The 18310-nt window shown below is 37.6% G+C and overlaps 1 protein-coding gene across 2 annotated transcripts in view; it reads left to right on the plus strand.

The window, feature by feature from the left end:
- CHD9 (chromodomain helicase DNA binding protein 9) overlaps positions 1-18310 on the plus strand; it is a 199385-nt gene that overhangs the window by 50004 nt on the left and 131071 nt on the right. For both annotated transcript variants that reach the window (XM_056136930.1, XM_056136929.1), the window contains one exon: positions 6799-8447. In XM_056136930.1, the coding sequence (XP_055992905.1) occupies positions 6963-8447 (1485 nt within the window). In that variant the 5' untranslated portion in view covers positions 6799-6962. The remainder of the gene's footprint in view (positions 1-6798; positions 8448-18310) is intronic.

Consider the following 18310-nt stretch of genomic DNA (forward strand, 5'->3'; position numbering starts at 1 on the left):
TCTATTTCATCTACATAGTGGTAAATTACATACTGTTCTATTGTTGCAGTCATCCATAGTTGGGTATTTAGATTGTTTTCATATTTTGACGATTGCACTAAACACTGCAATGAGCATAGATGTGTATATATATTCTTTAAGTTAATGTTTTTGTGTTTTGTGGATAGATATGAATAAGTGGTATTACTCGTTCATATTGCAGTTCCATTTGTGAGAAATTTCCATGTTGCTTTCCTTAGAGATTGAAACAGTGTACCATTCCCACTAATAGTGAATGAGGGTTTCTTTCTTAACATATCCCTACCAACGCTGGCTATTAGTAGACTTCTTGATAAATGGCATTCTTTTTCTTTTAGGAGACAGGGGAACCAAACCCAGTGATACTTGTGGTCAGGGCTTACTTGTGGCATTATGCTCAGGGATCACTACTGGCAGGGCTTAGGGATCAAGGGGAAGGTGCTGGGGATCGAACCCAGGTAGGCCATGTACAATGCAAAGGCCCGTGCTACTGTATTATCATACCAATCCCAGATATATGCCATTCCTATTGGTTTGAGATGGTTTCTTGTCTGGGGTTGCATTTTCCTAATCATAAGTGATGATGAGAACTTTTTCATATGCCTTTTAGTTATCCTATATCATTGGGAAAGGTCTGTTCATCTCTCCCATTTTTTTGGTCTAAGGTTTTGAATGTTTTGTTGTTGAGTTTTGTGCATGTTTTATAGGTTTTGGGTATTGGGCCTTTATTTCATTTGATATTAGGTTTTTTTATTTTAGCTTCAGTTTCTTTTGCTGTGCAGAAACATTTTAATTAGATGCAGTTCCATATGTTTATTTTTGCTGTCTTTGCCTTTGTGGTTAGATTGTTGAAGACACCTAAGTTCCATTTCCTGGAATATTATACCATATTTTTTCCCCAGTGGATTCTGGTCTAATCTCAGGTTATTTAATCCATTTTGAATTTACTTTTGTGAATGGTGCATGATACAGTTTCCGTTCTATTTTTTTACATGTGGCTATTCAGTTTTCCCAACACCATTTGTTTCTTTGCTCTGCTTCATGTACTTAGGAACTTTGTCTTTAGATAGATATGATTATATCAGATTTCTTATATTGAGTCAGTTACTTTCCTTAGAGTTCTCTGTTCCTGTTATTCTAGACCTGCCAAATAATGGTATGGAAAGTGAACATCAGTGTGTTATATTATTGGTCTTCACTGGTACATGCACTCATGCCGATCCACATGTTTAGGAAGTTTGAAAATAAATGATCTGCGACCTATTGCCAATCTTTGGACTAGTATGTGCAATTTGCATCCATGGTATAAAAATGTTGAAGAACATTGTCTGATAACAAGTAGATTATTATGATTGGATTGTGATGGATATGAGAAATAGTTGGCTGATGATGAGAGATGATAAAAGTTTTGAAGGGCCCATATTCTAAGTCAGATATTCTTATAATCAGCATTAGGAAACTATCAAAGGGTTTGGAAAGCAACATCATTATTTGGTCCCAGGGTACATGATAAATTCTACTGGGGATATTGGAAGAAAGAGTTACAGTGCCATTAGCCAACTGCCATTAGTCAAAGCATGTAGGGGAAAGGCAAAACTTAGAAGAAAGATAATTAATTTGCTATACAACTTGCTGAGTTTATACCTCTGGAAGATTCAGGAAGCAATTGGGAGGATGATACTTGACATGAAGATTTAAATCAATGTAAAGATTTTAGTAGGTGACCATAGGACAATATATTAGAATGAGAAGAGAAGAGGGTTGAGGACAGAGGAATTCTGAGGAGCATCATTTTCAGATAACTTTATCAAATCTGGTGGCTATCCTCAGAATGTTTCATTTTCTGTGGATGAAACCCAGGGTTTCAAAAATGCAAGGCAAATGCCTTACCATTGAGCTTCATCTTAGGTCTGTAGACTTGGAATATTTTGCTTACAGCTTTGAAAAGAATTTTTAGAGGAGTCATAATTTTTTTAAGATTGGAGGGATATTATGGCAGGTAAGCCTCACTGGGAATGATCCCTGAGTGCAGAGTGACTATAAGAGCACTACCATATGTGGTCTAAACAAACAGGAAATCAGACAAAAAATAGAATTGGAATGCATTCATAAAGTAGATACCCAAGAAAGACAGGAGGAAATTAGGAAATTTAACTTGATTTTAAGAATTTTTAGCTGTAATTTTAATTTGGGCCACACATTGTGGTGCTCAGGTTTACTTCTAGCTCTGCTTAGGCATCACTGCTAGCAATAATTATATGTATATAATTCCTTGCTGATATTTCTTGTTTCCTGATTTGTCTGGGCTTCCCTTCTAATACCTTAATTAGGCCTGTATAAATGCTCACTGCTTCAGAAAGTTTTTTCTGAATAACTCTTCTCTCCTCTTTATAAGTCACCTTATAAATGAATTTGTACCTCACTTAGGCCATGTGTATCATATTTTATTCAGTATATATGATGTGTTTTTCTTCTGCTATTATCCCCTTGCTTTCCCCCCTTGGGGTTCTGTACATCTGAAGTAAGGGACTTTGGTGGTTTCTACAAAATTTCTTTGAAGGTAATAACTAATACTTAATTGAAATATTTAATAATTTTTGGTATTTGTCTTTGGTGATACTGGGCATTGAACCTAGGGTCTCGTACATGCAAGGCCAGTGCACTGCCTCTGACCTACATCCCTGGCCCTTGACATGTTACTTTCTTAGAGTTTGAAAATGGTCTAGATATTTACTTGAATGAATTAAGAGAGCGGGTCTTAAAGAGGAACTTAAATGAGTATATCAAAAAGCATGGATTTATTAGATTTTATTGGCATGTTTATTGGATTACCAAATATTAATATGCTTTCTTTTGGGAGTGGGAAACATTGTAGACCATAACCAGTGATGATTAAATGCTACTCCCGGCTCTGTACTCAGGGGTCACTCATGGTAGTGCTCAGGGGACCTGGTGCTAGGGATTGAACTGGGTTTGGCTACATGCAAGACAAATGCCTTAACCCTTGTACTCCTTTTCTGGCTCTAAAATTAGCTTCTTAATTACATTTTCTGCTTTTCTTCATATTTAAAAAATTATTAAAAACAAACCAACTATTGTTCTGGCTCTAAAAATATCTTCTTAATTACATTTTCTACTTTTTCTTATAATTAAAAAATTATTTCATTTTTACTTTTCTTCATGTTGAAGTATTCCTCAAATTATATATGCGTAAAAATAGTTAAAAAAATTTTTTACCATAATCTTCCCTAATTTACAAAACTCTAAGGCTGGCCCGCCTGCCTGCCTGCCTGCCTGCCTGCCTGCCTGCCTGCCTTCCTTCCTTCCTTCCTTCCTTCCTTCCTTCCTTCCTTCCTCTCTTCCTCCCTTTTTCTCTCCTTTTTTTTTTTGTTCTTCAGCCATACCTGGTAATGTAGTGACCAGACGTTACACCCGGCTCTGCCCTCAGGAATTAAGGAACCTGGGTGAGCTGCATGCAAGGCAAGCACCATAACTGCTATATTCTCACTCTGGCCTCTGTACCTCTTCTTTTCTATATAAAATAGCACTGCCCTACTACATTATAAATGTTATTTCCAGGAATTTCTTGTTTTAAAAAGATTTTTTTTTAAGTTTTCTGTTGCAGACATTTGACTCAGGGCTTTATGCATGTGAGGCATACTATTTTGTTTGATTTGGGGCCATACTTGCCAATGCTCGGGCTTTATTCCTGATTGTAAGCAGAGGGATGACCCCTGGCAGGCATAGGGGGCCATATGGCGTGCCAGGATCAAACCTGGGTCAACAGCATGCAAGACAAATGCCTCATCTGATGTACTCGCTTTGGCCTAACCTTTGTTTTAAGATCGGAAATGGGACTGGAAATAAAGTACAGCAAGGAAGGTGTTCACCTTGTACACAGCAGACCTAGGTTTAATCTGCAACACCCCATTTAGTCCTCTGAGCACCACTAGGAGTGATCCATGAGTGAAAAGCCAGGAGTCAACCCTGAGCACCCCTGAGTATGTTCCCCAAATCAAAAGTTAGTATGGGGCTGGAGAGATAGATAGTTCAGCAGGTACGCACTTTCCTTGAATGCAGCAAACCCAGCTTCTTTCCCTGACATCCCAGATAATTCCCCTAACCCCACCAGGAGTGATTCCTACCTGCAGAGTCAGGATGAAGCCCTGAGCACCTAAGTATATTACCCCAAAACTAGAATAAATAAAACTTTGGAGTAATAAAAACCGAGAACAAAGTAATCCAGCCTGTTTTGTTTGCATTAATAACTTACTCATATATTCACATAACCACATGCAGATACAATCTTTTTTTTTTTTTTTGGAGACTGTCCATAGATTTGCCTCACATGCATAAAGCCCTGAGTTAAATGTCTGAGTTGCTTAGCTCAGTTTTTGCCTCACCTTGGTGAGCACAAACTTGTTTGCCTGTATTAGTAAATTGTATAAATATTGTGTATATATTCTGGATGATTTAATAGGAAACTTAGGGACACAGTGAAAATAATTGATTTGGGAAGCTGCTTTTAGTGCATAAATTTTTGTCAGGAATGCTGATTTTCTATGTTGGATGAGTAAGAATTGAGCTTCTTAAAATTTTCCACTTGCAATCTCTTTCAACCAATAAATTCTGTTTGTGTTTTGTTTCTGTGGCCATATCCGGTTGTTTTCAGGGCTTGCTGCTGGCTCTGAGCTCAGAGCTTACTCCTGATGATGCTTGGAGGACCATATGCAGTGCTGAAGTTGATCTTATGATCGCTGTGGAAGGCAAGCACTTTGCCTGTTCTACTATCTCTCTGGCCCCATGCCCAAGAAATTTATACATGAGTCTGGGCATATCGGTTTATAAAATAGGTATACGTGTATCACATTTACTGATAATCAAAATTATTTTAAAACATTTTAAATAGTTGGAGTTTAGGAACTAGTAAACTATGATAGTAGTATGTGTGGAACTGTCCTTAACATACCATGTGTCCAGTTTGTCAGCTACCCAGATGACTAAGTTTTGTCTCATTTGGGGCCTACTAACCCAAAGCAATTATTGCTCTAGATGAACTTCCTTTTCTTTTCTTTTTCTTTCTGTTCTTCTTTTCGGCCACACCCACCTGTGCTCAGTGCTTGCTCCTGGCTCTGCACTCAGGAATCACTCCGCACTCAGGAATCACTCCTGGTGGGCTTCAGGAACCATTTGGGCTGTCAGGGATTGAATCTGGGTTGAATTCATTTAAAGCAAGTGCCTTTCCCACTGTACTCTCTCTCTGGCCCCTGGTCTTGATGCATTTCTGCATATACATTTAGAAGTATGAGTATAATCAAGAGATCTTAGCCATGTTCATGGCACACTTACCTGAGATCTGTCAGTTATCTTAGTAAAGCTTAATAGCTTTCTGTAAAAAGTGTAATAAATACAGATTATACGTGCTTGAGCTGCTAGCCATATTCACATGGGAAAATGTCCTATATACTATGTGTACCTATAGTTTTCCTCCCATTTTTACTGAAGTACCATGATTTATAGTACTGTTAATGATAGCAGCATCATTATTGTTGCAAAACCACTAGTGCCGGCTTCCCTCCACGAATGTCCCAATGACACCTCCCTTCCATCACAATTCTGTAGACCAACTCCCAGTTGTGTTACTTTGGTCATTTGTTGTTCCCTTACTATTTATCTCTATATCCCACATATGAGAGATATTATTCGATATTTGTCCCTTTCCTTCTGCCTGACTTCACTCATCATGATACCCCATAGTTCCATTTACAGAGTAGCTAATCACATGCATCTTTTCTTAATATATATGTATGTAATATGTATGTATGTATGTACACACACAACACACTATAGCTTCTGGATCCATTTATCCATAGTTGGGAATTTTGATTGTTTCCATAATCCACTGCAATGAACATAGGTGTACACATGTCTATTCAAATTAATTTTTTTGTGTTGTAGATTTGAAGAACTGATGTTGCTGGGTCATAAGGAATTTCTATTCTGACTGTGTCCAAGTTTTCTTTATGTGCTATAATCATATGAACTTCAAAAAGAAGTAATATACATTGTAACTTTTGAATGTGCCTAGTTATAATATCCTCTGCGGAAGCTTTTTTTTTTCTTTTTGGGTCACACCTGGCAATACATGGGGGTTACTCCTGGCTCATACACTCAGGAATTACTCCTGGCAGTGCTCAGGGATCCATATGAGATGCTGGGAATCGAACCCCGGTCAGCCTCCTTCAAGGCAAATTCCCTACCTGCTGTGCTATTGCTCCAGCCCCTGGAAGCCTTTTTTGCGTTTTGAGAAGTTGTTTGTTTTGTTTTTGTGACACCCTCAGAGGTTCTCAGGGATTACTACTGGCTCTGAGCTCAGGGCAGGGCTTGAGGTGGGGATTGAGGCTGGGCCAGCTGCATGCATGGCAAGCCCCTGTCTACTGTACTATGATTGCACTGGCCTGCTTCTAGGAAATAATAGCTATTCGCAATAAACTGATCTCCAGAAAAATACTACTGAGATTTTTATTTATTTTTTAAATTGTGAGACCACACCAGGATATGCTTAGGGCTTACTCCTCCTGACTTTGATCAGGGATCATGGGATTTGGGGGTCCATATGCATTCCTGGGTACTAAACCTAGATCAGCCATTTGCAATCAAGCACCGTACCTGCCTTGCTATCTCTCTGACACCAAGATTTTGTTTTTTAGTTTTATATAAACTTAAAAAACCTGGAATGTATACTTATTATTAAAATTTGTTTTGTTCTCATTTTTTTAGGGTTCTGACACTTCTTGACATGCCGTTATCTAGAGCAAAAATGAACATTGACCTGTTTCGGATCAGTTGATGACCTTCAGAAATGACCCAGTAATATCTACTACAAAGAACCTGACTATACTCTATTTGGAGTGAAAGCCCAGATTGTTACTGAAGATTTCAAGATGACAGATCCAATGATGGATTTTTTTGATGATGCCAATTTGTTTGGTGAGACCTTAGAAGGCTTGTCAGATGATGCATTTGTACAACCAGGACCTGTTTCACTTGTTGATGAATTGAACTTGGGTGCAGAATTTGAACCTTTGCACATAGATTCACTGAACCATGTTCAAGGTACTCCAACACATCAGAAGATGACTGATTATGAACAGTTAAATCAGTTTGATTCCATGAAATTCCACCAAGTTAATCAGTCTTTTGGTAGCCCAGCTGAACATGTGTTATCTCCTCACTCGCAGTTTAATTGTTCTCCAATTCACCCCCAAAACCAACCCAATGGTTTGTTTCCAGATGTAGCAGATGGCAGTCCAATGTGGGGTCATCAGACAGCTACTAGCATTTCAAATCAAAATGGGTCTCCTTTTCACCAACAAGGACATTCTCACTCTATGCATCAAAATAAGAGCTTTGTGTCACACCACGAATTTGCCTTATTTCAGGCCAATGAACAGCAAACACAGTGCACTTCACTACGCTCCCAACAAAACAGAAATAATCTTAACCCAGGGCAAAATTCTCTTAGCCAGTCTAAAAATTTTATGGATGTTAATGTTTCTGGTCCTCACAGAGTCAGTGTTAATCACCCACCACAAATGACTAATGCATCTACTTCTCAACAGTCTCTTTCAATGCAGCAGTTTTCTCAAGCATCAAATCCTTCAGTACATTTCCTCAAGTGTAGCAGTCATCAAGAAGGAAGTTTTAATGGACCTTCTCCAAATATGACTTCTTGTTCTGTCAGTAATTCTCAACAGTTTTCTTCACATTATTCCTTTTCCAGTAATCATGTATCACCAAACAGTCTTCTTCAGTCCTCTGCAGTTCTTGCACCTAATCATACAAATCAGAGTTTATCTGATTTTACTGGAAGTAATTCCTTTTCACCTCATAGGGGACTCAAGCAAGAATCCACTCAGCATATGTTAAATCCCAACACATCATTGAATTCAAATTTCCAAATGTTGCATTCATCACATCCTCAGGGTAATTATAGCAATTCAAAATTATCACCTGTGCACATGAACTTTCCAGATCCTGTTGACTCAGGAACTCAGATGGGCCATTTCAATGATCATGTAGAAACTAATGGCTTTTCATCTTTAGAAGAGAATTTACTTCATCAAGTGGAATCTCAGACTGAGCCATTCCCAGGACTTGACCCAGATGACCTCCTTCAGGAAGGTCTCCTTCCTCAATTTGATGAGTCAGCATTTGGGCAAGATAATTCAAATCATGTTTTAGATCATGACCTTGATCGGCAATTTGCTTCACATCTTATAACACGGCCTTCTGATATGGCTCAAACTCAGTTGCATGGTCAGTCTCGGAGTTGGCATTCATCGCTCTCTAATCATCAGCATTTACATGACAGAAATCGCCTGTGTTTACAGCGACAGGTATGGACCTCTTTCTTTGGTCATTCTGATGTAAGTGTGAGCTTATATTCTTCTAGTTAATTTTAAGTGAGATTTTCGTGTATCTCGAACTGTATTCATATGCCTATTTGTATCAAAGTTTATATTGTTCTAACAGATTTTCATTTGAATTTGACTCCGTGATGTGTACAAAGCATTAGACTAACTTCTGATTTTAGAAAATGATATGCTTTCAAAATCTCTTTCAGTTATGATTGTCTTTAACAGAAAAATAATAAAAATTGTAAATAATAGTAAAATAAGTTAGGGACCTTTTACTGAAAATTTAATGGCTACAGAACTAAACCTATAAAACTTCATATACATCGATCAGATCTCAGTTGGTTAAAGAATAAACTGTAGAAGCTGACATTCACAATTCAGTCTACAAATAATATATAAATTTAACAATTCAATTGGTCATGTTTAATATTACTAAGAAATTTAAATTATTCAAATTTATGGTGAAAGTATAACTTAGCTTTATTGATTCATTCACATTTGTTGGAAAGCAATTTGGTGTTATAAAAGTATTTTATTATAGGGCAGGAGAGATATTACAACTGGTAAGACGTTTGCCTTTCATGTGGCTGACCTGGGTTTGACCCTCGTACCACATATGGACCCCCAGTTCCTAACAGGAGCCATCCCTGAGCCCAAAGCCAGGAGTAATCCCTGAGCACAGCCTGGAGTAGTCCACGCACCCTCTCACCCAAGAAAAAACAAACCATTTTATTACAATTCAAATATTGCAGAACAAGAAATGTGAAGGTATTTGTATTACCTGTAAGAGACAACAAGAAAAGGCATTATTTATAATCATATCACTACTGGATAGATTATCTAAATGGGCATTAAAAAGATCTTGAAGACTAACACAGAATATATGTTAATGACTAGGGAAAAGCATAGTTCAAAATTAAGATCAGGGTTAAGAGTACAGGCTTTGGTATCCGATTATTTGGGTTAGAATCTTGGCTTTTGTTATTAGTTGCATGGCTTTTAGCTGGTTTTATAATTTTTCTGTGTCTCATTTGCCTCCATCTTTAAAATGTGAGAAATATAGGCGTTTGCTAAAAGATAAAATTTTATGATTTAAAAATGCCTCAAGTTGTGCCTCGGGTAAGCCCTAAATGCTCAAGAAAATAGATTGTTTCAGGGTAGTACAATTAAACTTTGCTTTCTACAGGTTTTGTTCATGTATAGACATACACTTAATGTAACTTATCATTTTTAAAAGTCCTGTTGAATGTAGAATTCATAAAATGCTTCAGTATCTGGTTACTTGTCCGATTCAGTAGACAAGGAAATAAGAGCACAATTTTAGTAATTTAATATTTAGGGACAGTTTTTTTGTTTCGTGGTCTTAAAATGTTAACAGAGTCTTAAAGTATAAAAATCAGTATCTTTTCCACTGGGTTGACTTTAGTTCTTTTCAAATGGTAATTTTAGTACAATCCTTGAAGTGTAGATTGATCTTAAGATATTTAAAGATATGCATAAGACCTTCCTATTGCCCTTTTGTGGCATGAGTAGAATTTTATGATTTTGCTCCCTCTACTGGAAGAGATGAAGCGTCTTAGAAGGAGTTTGGAAAAACCACTGATTAAACCAGGCTCAAGTGTTTACTTTTCATATAGCTTTCTAACTACTTTTATTACATTTTTCTCAGCATATAATTAACATTACAAAATCTGGTATTTATTTTTCTGAGTTTTTTAATGTTCACTTATTTTAACTTGTTTTCTAAACTTATTCTGGTTTTAAAAAGAAAAGACTGAAAAAAAGAAAAACGAAACAAACGATTGAGGGTAATTAAAGTAGTCCTCAATTCAAGCATATAGGTAGCTCTATGTACGATATCTTAGAATAATCCTGTTAAGTTCCATGATAAGGAATCATTAATAAACCATCTTATTTCATATTGATGAATATATAAGGCTTTATTTGTCTTTAATAAAAGTTTTTGTTTTGCAAACTAATTGTTCCTTTTATTTAATTTTCAAACGGCATTGTTCATGAAAAAGTATAATTTGAAATACTATTTTTGTCTTATTGAAAGTGTTTTTAAATTTTTTATTATCATGAAGAGTGACATTAAGAGATAATAGATATGTCAGAAAGATAGGGTATTAATATTTACTTTGGTTTTACATGCTTTGAATTATCAGTCACAAGTTCTCAATACATAGATTCAAATGATCTAATATTTGGATTTAAGATAAAAATTGAAGGATCATATGAGTTTTTTTTTTGCCCATGTTATTTTTGGCATGTTTTGAATGATTATGAATACTAACATACCAAACTGGCATATTAATCAGCATTTCTTAATGTTTTTCCAGATTCTTAGGGGAAGAATACTTTTATTAGATTTTTTTAAGGCTTTTAATTTTAAAAATTTATCTTAGATAAATTAGCATACAACTTGAGATCAAATTTTTTTTCTTTTTTTCTTTTTTTTTTTTCTTGCTTTTTGGGTCACACTCGGCAATGCACAGGGGTTACTCCTGGCTCTGCACTCAGGAATTACTCCTGGCGGTGCTCAGGGGACCATATGGGATGCTGGGAATTGAACCCGGATTGGCCACATATAAGCTAAACGCCCTACCTGTTGTGCTATCACTCCGGCCCCGAGATCAAAATTTTTAAAAAATAGATTTCATTGTAACCGAAGTAAAGGTATTTTTAATCAAGTGTTCAGAAATTTTAGATGGCTCTCGTTAGAATTCCAGGAAGCAGGGCTAGAGAAAAATAGTACTGCCTGTAAGGCGCTTGTCTTGGATATGGCCAACCCAGAGTTGATCCATGGCATCCCATAAGGTTCCGACTGAACACTGCCAGGAGCGATTCCTGAGTGTAGAGCCAGGAGTCATCCCTGAGCATTGCCAGATATGGCTGAAAAACAAAAACAAAAAATAGAATTCCAGAAACCTTCAGTAAAAAAATTCGATATTTAAAGACTATTTCTAAATCTTGCTTGTTTTTATTCCCAACTGAATTGGCATGGATATAGATAGAATTTCAAATGTCTTAGAATACCCCCAAATTTGTGTCAGTCATTAAAAACAGTGAATAGTGGGATTGCGATGTAGCTCAGTATGTACGTGTATGGTACCAAACAAATAGTAAATAGTACCTATAACGTTTTAAAAATGGAACTCCAGAATTTAATACTTAAAAATATGAGAAACTGTGGCAAGTATTTGTAAGCACTCACAAAGTATAATAGCTATTTTCATCTAATTTTCAGAGTAAAGAAATTTTGAGAATAACAACACTGTACAATTTATTGCTCTTTTATGGCAAATACTTCTGTTTTGTAGTTTAAAATGTTTGTCTTTCTTGTAAAGTGAAAGAGAATAGCATTATGTAAAGATTTTTCAGTGTGTAAATTAAACTTGAAGTAGAAGTTTTATAGCAGTAAAAAATACATGTTATAGCTAAAGTAGCAATTAAAACATGAAATAGTATTTTAAGATGTACATAACAATTCATAATTTTTGTTGGCTTTTGTACTCTGATAAATTTATGACTTTATTTACCATCTTGTATTTTTTAAGCATTTTATCCCTGAAGATACTATAAAACTTCCATTACGCATGTATCTTATTTACTTGGGGTGGGGGAATACACTCAGTGGTACTCAGGCTTACTTACTCCTGATCTATCTTAGGGATCACTCTTGGCTGTCCTTGGGGTACCATTTGTGGTGCTGGTAACCAAACCAATAGGGTCACTGACTGCTAAGGCAAGTGCCACATTCCCTGTAAAATTCTTGCTGGCCACTGCTCGAATACTTCAAAAGAACTTTAGGGCATTGGAGAGAGAGTACAGGAAGCAAGGTGCTTGCCTTCCATGCTCCCATCCCCAGTGTGCCAGGAACTGCAGGGATTGCTCCTGAGCAGAGGGCCAGGAGTAGCTCCTGAATAATACCCCAGGATATGGCCCATAAACCAAAGAGAGAAAGAAAAAAAAGAACTTTGAGAAAGATTCGTTTAGACAGCCTATGTGAGGCACATCTTCAAATACTGAAATTTTTTTTCTAATAAAATGTTTAATATCTTGGGCTAGAGCGATAGCACAGTGGGTAGGGCGTTTGCCTTGCACGCAGCCAACATGGCCAACATGGGTTCGATTCCCAGCATCCCATATGGTCCCCCGAGCACCGCCAGGAGTAATTCCTGAGTGCATGAGCCAGGAGTAACCCCTGAGCATTGCAGGGTGTGACCCAAAAAGCAAAAAAAAAAAAAAAAGTTTAATATCTTATGAAACGGTGTTGGAAGGGGTTATTAATTGGTGTAGAAGGGAAGAAGCTGACTAGAAATTGAGGACAGTGGTGGAAGATCTTGGGTACTTTGATGGTGATGAAGTTGCAGTAACTTTGTACATGAAAACTGTAATCTTTAACACTACTATAACTGTATACCTAAATGTCAGAAATAATTTTTTTCTTTTTTAAAAATAATTTTTAAGCTTAACAGTTACTGAAACTGTTAAAACATAAAACTGAATTATAAATTGGACAGAGCAATTATCTATTTACAATATCACCAGCAAAAATATTGTTGACATTTTATTAAGTAAGTTTCAATTGCAGTCCACTGGCTATCTATGCTGTCCTTCACCTATATATTTTTGCTTAAATGATAAAGCAAAAACTTCAGAAATTTTAAGTGGAAAAGACCTTGTACCTCATGGGTTTGTGTGGTTTTTGTTTTATTTTGTTTTGGCTATATTAGCAAGTAGTTTATCCACTATGAGAAGAAAAATCACCCCCAAAAAACCAAAAGAAGCAAGCTAAAATAAAAGAAATTACTGCTTCCAAATTCTATATGGCATTTGAAAAAATAAGATTGTGTTCAAGATAATATCTACAAATCCCCTAATACTGATCATTATTTTAAAAACCTTCATGAACTTTATAGAAGAGATATTTAGGCCAGTGGAAGTCACAGAAATGCAAATTATCATTAATTATCTTTGATATCTTCTGTATCAGAAGATACAGAAGAAAGCTCTTCATTGAAGAATGAGAGATGAAATGCCTCTCATATGTCCAGGAAGGGTTTTTTATACTGTGAGGGGAAGGGAATAAATTGGTAGGTTCTTTTCATATCAGGATATTTCGGGTTGTTATTTTGGATTTCAAACTGTGTTATCTATTTAGCTCCTGAGTGGTGGTAACAAAAATGAAGAAAGATAGAGAAATATGCAAAGTCTTCTGCATACCAACATTGGTAGGGAATTATTTATTACAAATAAATCATTTCCCCAGCTAGGTCCTTTCAATTTTTTAATGTTTGAAAGTTTATTAAAGCACTGTGACTTACAAAGTTGTTCACAATGCAGTTACTTCCAGTATTCAGTGTTCCAACACCAGTCCCACCACCAGTGTGACGTTCCTTCCACCAGTGTTCCCAGTTTCCCAACCCCCCACCTCCCCTCCGCAAACCTTCTACCTTAGCAGGCACAAAATAGTTTGTATTGCTTGTTTCAACAAAATAGCAAATGGAATTATCAAAAGAGTTCAGTAAAAGAAAATTTGTGAAAATTGTTGTAACTCAAAATTGTTTCTGAAGATTTGCTGTGCTGTAACATGTTAGTTGAAGCTTCTGTGTTATTGTTCTCAGTCACTGAACTTAGTGGACTTCTATGCAACTTTCCCATTTGCAGTACACCTACTGTGCTCTCAGTATTGTGACATTTGGAAGCATCCAGGAACTATGGAACTGAGATGATTCTGTGGGTTCGTATCTCTTTGAGGATTAGTGTGGAGCTGGGCTGTGTATACACTGGAGGATGTTGGATGTGAGTGTGGGCTGCAGGGCCTTTCTGCAAGGCAGGGAATGGGTCCACCCCAGTTCTGCTAGGGCCCTAGAGTTCTTAGCCCAGAGACTGGTCTAACTATAATGAATGATTCAGCAGATTGGCATCTCCTCAAGATTGGATCTGGAGCTGTTTATGTGCTGGAGGATGTCAGGTGTGGGAATGGGCTGCTGGTCCTTCTGGCAGGGAAGGAAATTGTCCCAACCCATTCCAAGAGCGTCACAGAGTTCTCAACTAGGAGATCGGTCTACCTGTGATGATTCAGTGGCTTGGCATCTCCTCAGGATTAGTTCAGTTCCATTAAGTATTAAACATCTATTGACACCCTAATATTTTCACTCTCTGTTCTTCCCCTGAGAGGATGGCGGTGATAGTTAAAGAATTTTCTGGAAAAGATAAAAATCTTACAGGCTGGAGAAACAGTACAGATTGTAAGATTCTTTTTTTTTTTTAATTGAGTCACCATGAGATAGACAGTTACACAGTTGTTCATGATTGAGTTTCAATCATACAGTGTTCCAACACTCACTCACTCCTTCAGTCCCTGCACATTTCCCACCACCAATGTCCCAAATTTTTCTCTTGCCCTCCCTTCAACCCCACCCCCACAAAACCTCTCTCTCTCTCTCTCTCTCTCTCTCTCTCTCTCTCTCATTTTTAGGCACTATGGTTTGCAACACTGTCACTGAAAGGGTATTGTGCATATCACTTTACCTCCTTTCAGCACTCAGTTTTTGTCTGGAGTGATCATTTTCAACTATCACTGTCATCCTGGTTCCCTTCTCTGCCCTGACTGTACTCCCCCTCCCCCTTTGTAGCAAGCTTCCTACCATGGACCAGTTTTGCTGGTTCCTGTTTCTACTGTCTTTAGGTATTGTTCACATACTGTCTTTGAAAAAACAGATTTTAAGATTCCTGACTTGTAGGTAGCCAATCTGGGTTTGAATCTCCTATATCACATCAAGTCCCTGAGTACTGCCAGGGGTCACTCTTGTACACAGAGCTATAGTTGCCCCTGAATACTGCCAGGTCTGGCCCCACCTGCCCCCACCAAAAAAGAAAAGCCTCTCAGAATTTTTATGTTCATATATGTAAACTTAAACTGCTGAAATTGACCCATTCATAATAATATGTTGGAACACACAATATATTTACAATTGATCTTTAGTAAAAACTACTTATTTGCTGTATATGTATTATTTTTAAAGAGGAAAACTAAAAGGATTTGGTGTATTTTGCTTTTGTTTTGTTTTGGGGCCACACGTGCGATGATCTGGAGTAACTCCTAGCTCTGCACTCAAGAGTTAACTCCTTGGGGCTGGAGCAATAGCACAGCAGGTGGGGCATTTGCCTTGATCTAGGCTGCAACTGGGCTGGGTTCCATTAGATTCACAGCATCCCATATGGTCCCTTGAGCACCACCAGGAGTGATTCCTGAGTGCAGAGCCAGGAGTAACCCCTGAGCATTGCTAGGTGTGACCCAAAAAGCAAAATAAAAATAAAAATGTTAACTCCTGGCAGTGCTCAAGGGATTATATGGGATGCTGGGGATTGAACCCAGGTCAGCTGTGTGCAAGGAAGAGCCCTACCCATTTTACTATCTTGCTAGCCCTATAGTATACTTTGCTTTTATTCACTGGACTTGAAGGATCTCAAGCTCTTTGCTATTTTTATTTGAGAGTGGTAAATTTTGAAGTAAAAAAATCTAGCAAATATATTCATTATTAAAAAATCTATCACTTCATTTAGACTTTAGACAAAGAAGAGGAAAGCTCAGTAATAATTTGACCTCTTGAATACTCTTATACTTTTCCTTTATTAATCAAAGTCTGTTTAAGCCTGTACATTTAAATGGCTCTTAAGGAGTTTCATTCTTGATTGTTTAGGCAAAATCATTAAATTGAGATGATAAAAAGATGATGTAGGGGTTAAGGTGCCTGCCTTGCATGAAGGCTTATTCAATCCCATTACCACATGATCCCTCAGCATTGCTGAGGTGGTAGCCCTGGAGGCCTCTGAGCACCACACCGTCAGAACTGGGCTAACCCGGGTAATCCCTAGACCTCTAAGGCCCCTGCAGTCTGTATCCTTGAGCCCTTACATTGAACTGCTGATCTAGTTAACTGAGAACCAAAGGAAGGATCCCCCCAACAGGACTTTTTGGGTGCCCTCACCCTGCACACATGTATATTCTCTCTAGGAATTCAGCTATCATTTTTTAGTTAAAATCCTGCTTCCTTTTCCGTTTAAAAGTAGACTAGTTTGTGGCTTTGACACTTCAGTCAAATCTCCTGGAGTGTTGTGTTTGATATGGGAAATTTGCATTATGGCATTAATTATTAAATGATTTTCTGTTTTGGGCTGGAGCGATAGCACAGCGGTAGGGCGTTTGCCTTGCACACAGCCAACATGGCCAACCCGAGTTTGATTCCTCCGCCCCTCTTGGAGAGCCCAGCAAGCTACCGAGAGTATCTCGCCCACACGGCAGAGCCTGGCAAGCTCCCCGTGACGTATTCGATATGCCAGACACAGTAACAACAAAGTCTCCAATGGAGACGTTACTGGGCCCGCTCGAGCAAATCGATGAACAACGGGAGGGCCTTTACCTTACCTTACCTTTCTGTTTTGTAGAAGGGTTGAGTTCTGTACTGCCTGCCTAGAATCGTAATTGAAACTCTAGTTGTTAACAGCACCTTAAGGCTATTGACCTTGACATGCATACTTAGGAGTAATGGGTGAACGGGAAGTGAATTCCTGGGCTGAAGAACCAACACGCAGATGAAAAATTTGTGAATTAGCAGTATTTAGGGTCTGAGATTTAAACAAGTCTTCAAAGTAGGTGTTATGAAATTTTTTACTTAAAGGTAATTACCAAATACAATAAGACTAATCATTTCCTTATTATTATTATTTTGGGGGGGGGCTACACCCAGCATTTCTCAGGGGTAACTCCTGACTCTGTGCTCAGGAATCACCTCTGGCAGTGCCCAGGGAACCATGCCCAGGATCAAAACCGGGTGGGCTGCATGCAAGTCAAGCACTGTACTTTCTATACTATTGCTTTGGCCCCTTTTAGTGTATTAAAATAATGTTAGGGGCTACTAGCTATCACATTTCATTTTTATTTTATTTTGATATCATAAACATTTATTTTGAAGTATTTCAATACATTTCAGTGATCTATTTTTTAATTCATATATTTGAATGAGAATTATTTTTAATTAAGGAAAATTTTAATAGTAGTGGATCATATCGGGAATGGGACTGTAAGCAAATAGGAAGCTTGTACTGCAGTCCCCAATTATCTAAAATCTGATGACTTGCTGTGGTCAGCGATGCAAGTAATAACCTTGCACATTTATTATACAGGCAATACAAATAATGAAAGGAGGACCATCATTAAACAAGTGAATATATTTGAATGTATTTTATGTATCTGCTGAAAGTACAAGTTTACAGTGAAGACATAGAATTTTAAAGCTAGGTAAGATCTTAACTCGTTCTTCATATTGGAGAGCTCACAACGTTCTTGCTGTCGCATAAATAACAAGTCTAAGTCTGTAGTGCGTAAGGGTGATTGAATAAGAGTGATACCACACTGTGGACAGACGCGTGTTTAATGTTTTGTAAAATACACATAACTGGTTGTCTCCTGGTTGTGAATTACTTTTTAAATGTGTATGTCTCCTGTATAACTTATAATGTGGCTTCAGTCTTTATCTGTATCTTCCGTGTGAAAACAAAGTAACCTCATCGCATCTTGTCAAATGTAGGTATGAGTCCTAGGTATAATTGATTTTATTTTTATATATATATGTATATATATGTGTGTATATATATATTTTTTGGGGGTCTCACCTGGAAATGCACAGGGGTTACTCCTGGCTCTGCACTCAAGAATTACTCCTGGCAGTACTCAGGGGACCATATGGGATGCTGGGAATCGAACCTGGGTCGGCCACGTTCAAGGCAAACGCCCTACCCACTGTATTTTATTTGGTGCTCCCTTTTCTATCTGAGCCGCTTTTTCCCCTAGTATGTGTGGC

Source organism: Sorex fumeus, unplaced genomic scaffold (assembly GCF_029834395.1).
Source record: "Sorex fumeus unplaced genomic scaffold, SorFum_2.1 ptg000122l, whole genome shotgun sequence".
Taxonomy (NCBI): Eukaryota; Metazoa; Chordata; class Mammalia; order Eulipotyphla; family Soricidae; genus Sorex; species Sorex fumeus.